Here is a 5,596-nt window from a genome sequence, read left to right on the forward strand (position 1 = left end):
CTGTCTCTCTCTCTCCCCCCCCAACCCGGGTATGTGTTACACTGTCTCTCTCTCTCTCCCCCCAACCCGGGTATATGTTACACTGTCTCTCTCTCTCTCCCCCCAACCCGGGTATATGTTACACTGTCTCTCTCTCTCCCCCCCTAACCCGGGTATGTGTTACACTGTCTCTCTCTCTCTCCCCCTAACCCGGGTATGTGTTACACTGTCTCTCTCTCTCCCCCTAACCCGGGTATGTGTTACACTGTCTCTCCTCCCCCCCCTAACCCGGGTATGTGTTACACTGTCTCTCCCCCCCCCCCCCTAACCCGGGTATGTGTTACACTGTCTCTCTCCCCCCCCCCTAACCCGGGTATGTGTTACACTGTCTCTCCCCCCCCCCTAACCCGGGTATGTGTTACACTGTCTCTCTCTCTCCCCCCCCAACCCGGGTATGTGTTACACTGTCTCTCTCTCTCTCCCCCCAACCCGGGTATGTGTTACACTGTCTCTCTCTCTCTCCCCCTAACCCGGGTATATGTTACACTGTCTCTCCCCCCCCCAACCCGGGTATGTGTTACACTGTCTCTCTCTCTCTCTCCCCCCAACCCGGGTATGTGTTACACTGTCTCTCCCCCCCCCCGCCTAACCCGGGTATGTGTTACACTGTCTCTCTCCCCCCCAACCCGGGTATGTGTTACACTGTCTCTCTCTCTCTCCCCCCAACCCGGGTATGTGTTACACTGTCTCTCCCCCCCCCCCCTAACCCGGGTATGTGTTACACTGTCTCTCTCCCCCCCCTAACCCGGGTATGTGTTACACTGTCTCTCTCCCCCCCCTAACCCGGGTATGTGTTACACTGTCTCTCTCTCTCCCCCTAACCCGGGTATGTGTTACACTGTCTCTCCCCCCCCCCTAACCCGGGTATGTGTTACACTGTCTCTCTCTCTCCCCCCCCAACCCGGGTATATGTTACACTGTCTCTCTCTCTCCCCCTAACCCGGGTATGTGTTACACTGTCTCTCTCTCTCTCTCCCCCTAACCCGGGTATGTGTTACACTGTCTCTCTCTCTCCCCCTAACCCGGGTATGTGTTACACTGTCTCTCTCTCTCTCTCTCTCTCTCTCTCTCCCCCCCCCTAACCCGGGTATATGTTACACTGTCTCTCTCTCTCTCCCCCTAACCCGGGTATATGTTACACTGTCTCCCCCCCCCCCCCCAACCCGGGTATGTGTTACACTGTCTCTCCCCCCCCCAACCCGGGTATGTGTTACACTGTCTCTCTCTCTCCCCCCCCAACCCGGGTATGTGTTACACTGTCTCTCTCTCTCCCCCCCCAACCCGGGTATGTGTTACACTGTCTCTCTCTCTCTCCCCCCAACCCGGGTATATGTTACACTGTCTCTCTCTCTCTCCCCCCAACCCGGGTATATGTTACACTGTCTCTCTCTCTCCCCCCCTAACCCGGGTATGTGTTACACTGTCTCTCTCTCTCTCCCCCTAACCCGGGTATGTGTTACACTGTCTCTCTCTCTCCCCCTAACCCGGGTATGTGTTACACTGTCTCTCCTCCCCCCCCTAACCCGGGTATGTGTTACACTGTCTCTCCCCCCCCCCCCCTAACCCGGGTATGTGTTACACTGTCTCTCTCCCCCCCCCCTAACCCGGGTATGTGTTACACTGTCTCTCCCCCCCCCCTAACCCGGGTATGTGTTACACTGTCTCTCTCTCTCCCCCCCCAACCCGGGTATGTGTTACACTGTCTCTCTCTCTCTCCCCCCAACCCGGGTATGTGTTACACTGTCTCTCTCTCTCTCCCCCTAACCCGGGTATATGTTACACTGTCTCTCCCCCCCCCAACCCGGGTATGTGTTACACTGTCTCTCTCTCTCTCTCCCCCCAACCCGGGTATGTGTTACACTGTCTCTCCCCCCCCCCCCTAACCCGGGTATGTGTTACACTGTCTCTCTCCCCCCCAACCCGGGTATGTGTTACACTGTCTCTCTCTCTCTCCCCCCAACCCGGGTATGTGTTACACTGTCTCTCCCCCCCCCCCCCTAACCCGGGTATGTGTTACACTGTCTCTCTCCCCCCCCTAACCCGGGTATGTGTTACACTGTCTCTCTCTCTCCCCCTAACCCGGGTATGTGTTACACTGTCTCTCCCCCCCCCCTAACCCGGGTATGTGTTACACTGTCTCTCTCTCTCCCCCCCCAACCCGGGTATATGTTACACTGTCTCTCTCTCTCCCCCTAACCCGGGTATGTGTTACACTGTCTCTCTCTCTCTCCCCCTAACCCGGGTATGTGTTACACTGTCTCTCTCTCTCCCCCTAACCCGGGTATGTGTTACACTGTCTCTCTCTCTCCCCCTAACCCGGGTATATGTTACACTGTCTCTCTCTCTCCCCCTAACCCGGGTATGTGTTACACTGTCTCTCTCTCTCCCCCTAACCCGGGTATGTGTTACACTGTCTCTCTCTCTCCCCCTAACCCGGGTATATGTTACACTGTCTCTCTCTCTCCCCCTAACCCGGGTATATGTTACACTGTCTCTCTCTCTCTCCCCCTAACCCGGGTATGTGTTACACTGTCTCTCTCTCTCCCCCTAACCCGGGTATGTGTTACACTGTCTCTCTCTCTCCCCCTAACCCGGGTATATGTTACACTGTCTCTCCCCCCCCCCCCCAACCCGGGTATGTGTTACACTGTCTCTCTCTCTCTCCCCCTAACCCGGGTATATGTTACACTGTCTCTCTCTCTCTCTCTCCCCCTAACCCGGGTATATGTTACACTGTCTCTCTCTCTCCCCCTAACCCGGGTATGTGTTACACTGTCTCTCTCTCTCTCCCCCTAACCCGGGTATATGTTACACTGTCTCTCTCTCTCTCTCTCCCCCTAACCCGGGTATGTGTTACACTGTCTCTCTCTCTCCCCCCCCAACCCGGGTATGTGTTACACTGTCTCTCTCTCCCCCCCCCCCTAACCCGGGTATGTGTTACACTGTCTCTCTCCCCCCCCCCTAACCCGGGTATGTGTTACACTGTCTCTTCCCCCCCCCCTAACCCGGGTATGTGTTACACTGTCTCTCTCTCTCTCCCCCTAACCCGGGTATATGTTACACTGTCTCTCTCTCTCTCTCTCCCCCTAACCCGGGTATGTGTTACACTGTCTCTCTCTCTCCCCCCCCAACCCGGGTATGTGTTACACTGTCTCTCTCTCCCCCCCCCCTAACCCGGGTATGTGTTACACTGTCTCTCTCCCCCCCCCCTAACCCGGGTATGTGTTACACTGTCTCTTCCCCCCCCCCTAACCCGGGTATGTGTTACACTGTCTCTCTCTCTCTCCCCCTAACCCGGGTATGTGTTACACTGTCTCTCCCCCCCCCCTAACCCGGGTATGTGTTACACTGTCTCTCCCCCCCCCCTAACCCGGGTATGTGTTACACTGTCTCTCTCCCCCTAACCCGGGTATATGTTACACTGTCTCTCTCTCTCCCCCTAACCCGGGTATGTGTTACACTGTCTCTCTCTCTCCCCCTAACCCGGGTATGTGTTACACTGTCTCTCTCTCTCTCCCCCTAACCCGGGTATATGTTACACTGTCTCTCTCTCTCTCTCTCTCCCCCTAACCCGGGTATATGTTACACTGTCTCTCTCTCTCTCCCCCTAACCCGGGTATGTGTTACACTGTCTCTCTCTCTCCCCCTAACCCGGGTATGTGTTACACTGTCTCTCTCTCTCTCCCCCTAACCCGGGTATATGTTACACTGTCTCTCTCTCTCTCTCTCCCCCTAACCCGGGTATATGTTACACTGTCTCTCTCTCTCTCCCTAACCCGGGTATGTGTTACACTGTCTCTCTCTCTCCCCCTAACCCGGGTATGTGTTACACTGTCTCTCTCTCTCCCCCTAACCCGGGTATGTGTTACACTGTCTCTCTCTCTCCCCCTAACCCGGGTATGTGTTACACTGTCTCTCTCTCTCCCCCTAACCCGGGTATGTGTTACACTGTCTCTCTCTCTCCCCCTAACCCGGGTATATGTTACACTGTCTCTCTCTCTCCCCCCCCAACCCGGGTATATGTTACACTGTCTCTCTCTCTCCCCCCCCAACCCGGGTATGTGTTACACTGTCTCTTCCCCCCCCCTAACCCGGGTATATGTTACACTGTCTCTCTCTCTCCCCCCCAACCCGGGTATATGTTACACTGTCTCTCTCTCTCCCCCCCCAACCCGGGTATGTGTTACACTGTCTCTTCCCCCCCCCTAACCCGGGTATATGTTACACTGTCTCTCTCTCTCCCCCCCCAACCCGGGTATATGTTACACTGTCTCTCTCTCTCCCCCCCCAACCCGGGTATGTGTTACACTGTCTCTTCCCCCCCCCTAACCCGGGTATATGTTACACTGTCTCTCTCTCTCTCCCCCTAACCCGGGTATATGTTACACTGTCTCTCTCTCTCCCCCTAACCCGGGTATATGTTACACTGTCTCTTCCCCCCCCCCCCTAACCCGGGTATATGTTACACTGTCTCTCTCTCTCTCCCCCTAACCCGGGTATATGTTACACTGTCTCTCTCTCTCTCCCCCCCCTAACCCGGGTATGTGTTACACTGTCTCTCTCTCTCCCCCTAACCCGGGTATGTGTTACACTGTCTCTCTCTCTCCCCCTAACCCGGGTATGTGTTACACTGTCTCTCTCTCTCCCCCTAACCCGGGTATGTGTTACACTGTCTCTCCCCCTCCCCCCCCCCCCCCCTAACCCGGGTATGTGTTACACTGTCTCTCTCTCTCCCCCTAACCCGGGTATATGTTACACTGTCTCTCCCCCCCCCCTAACCCGGGTATGTGTTACACTGTCTCTCTCTCTCCCCCTAACCCGGGTATATGTTACACTGTCTCTCTCTCTCCCCCTAACCCGGGTATGTGTTACACTGTCTCTCTCTCTCCCCCCAACCCGGGTATATGTTACACTGTCTCTCTCTCTCCCCCCAACCCGGGTATGTGTTACACTGTCTCTCTCTCTCCCCCTAACCCGGGTATGTGTTACACTGTCTCTCCCCCTCCCCCCCCCCCCCCCTAACCCGGGTATGTGTTACACTGTCTCTCTCTCTCCCCCTAACCCGGGTATATGTTACACTGTCTCTCCCCCCCCCCTAACCCGGGTATGTGTTACACTGTCTCTCTCTCTCCCGCTAACCCGGGTATATGTTACACTGTCTCTCTCTCTCCCCCTAACCCGGGTATATGTTACACTGTCTCTCTCTCTCCCCCTAACCCGGGTATATGTTACACTGTCTCGGGGACAGAGCCAGTCTCTGCCTGAGGCTGTGAATTACCGTGTCTCCGCTCTCGGCCTCTTTGTAAACCTGCGCCACCATCTCCAGGTGCAGCAACTCGAACAGAACCGCTTCTGCCATCACCGCGACACCGAGGCTCAGGGCCTAGTGCCGGCGCTGGAGGCCCGCGGCTTTATCAGGAAGCTGGTGGGAGTGTTTGTGGGGCCGTGTGTGGGTGTTTGTGAGGCTGTGTGTGTGGGTATCTGTGAGGGTGTCTGTCTGTGTGAGGGTGGGATGATTTTCCGGTGGCCGCTGATCACTTTCCCGGAGTGAGTTCAG

The 5,596-nt window shown here is 56.2% G+C and overlaps 1 protein-coding gene across 5 annotated transcripts in view; it reads right to left on the bottom strand.

Annotated features, from left to right (window-relative positions):
- LOC125447830 (trafficking protein particle complex subunit 6b-like) overlaps positions 1–5,596 on the bottom strand; it is a 47,714-nt gene extending 42,118 nt beyond the window's left edge. For 2 of the 5 annotated variants that reach the window (XM_059640922.1, XM_059640925.1), the window contains exon 1: positions 5,318–5,593. In XM_059640922.1, coding sequence (XP_059496905.1) covers positions 5,318–5,398 — 81 coding nt within the window. In that variant the 5' untranslated portion in view covers positions 5,399–5,593. Of the gene's footprint in view, positions 1–5,317 lie in introns of all 5 variants that reach the window. The other 3 variants (XM_059640923.1, XM_059640921.1, XM_059640924.1) reach the window with 3 other exon arrangements.

Source organism: Stegostoma tigrinum, chromosome 39, assembly GCF_030684315.1.
Source record: "Stegostoma tigrinum isolate sSteTig4 chromosome 39, sSteTig4.hap1, whole genome shotgun sequence".
NCBI classification, from domain to species: Eukaryota; Metazoa; Chordata; class Chondrichthyes; order Orectolobiformes; family Stegostomatidae; genus Stegostoma; species Stegostoma tigrinum.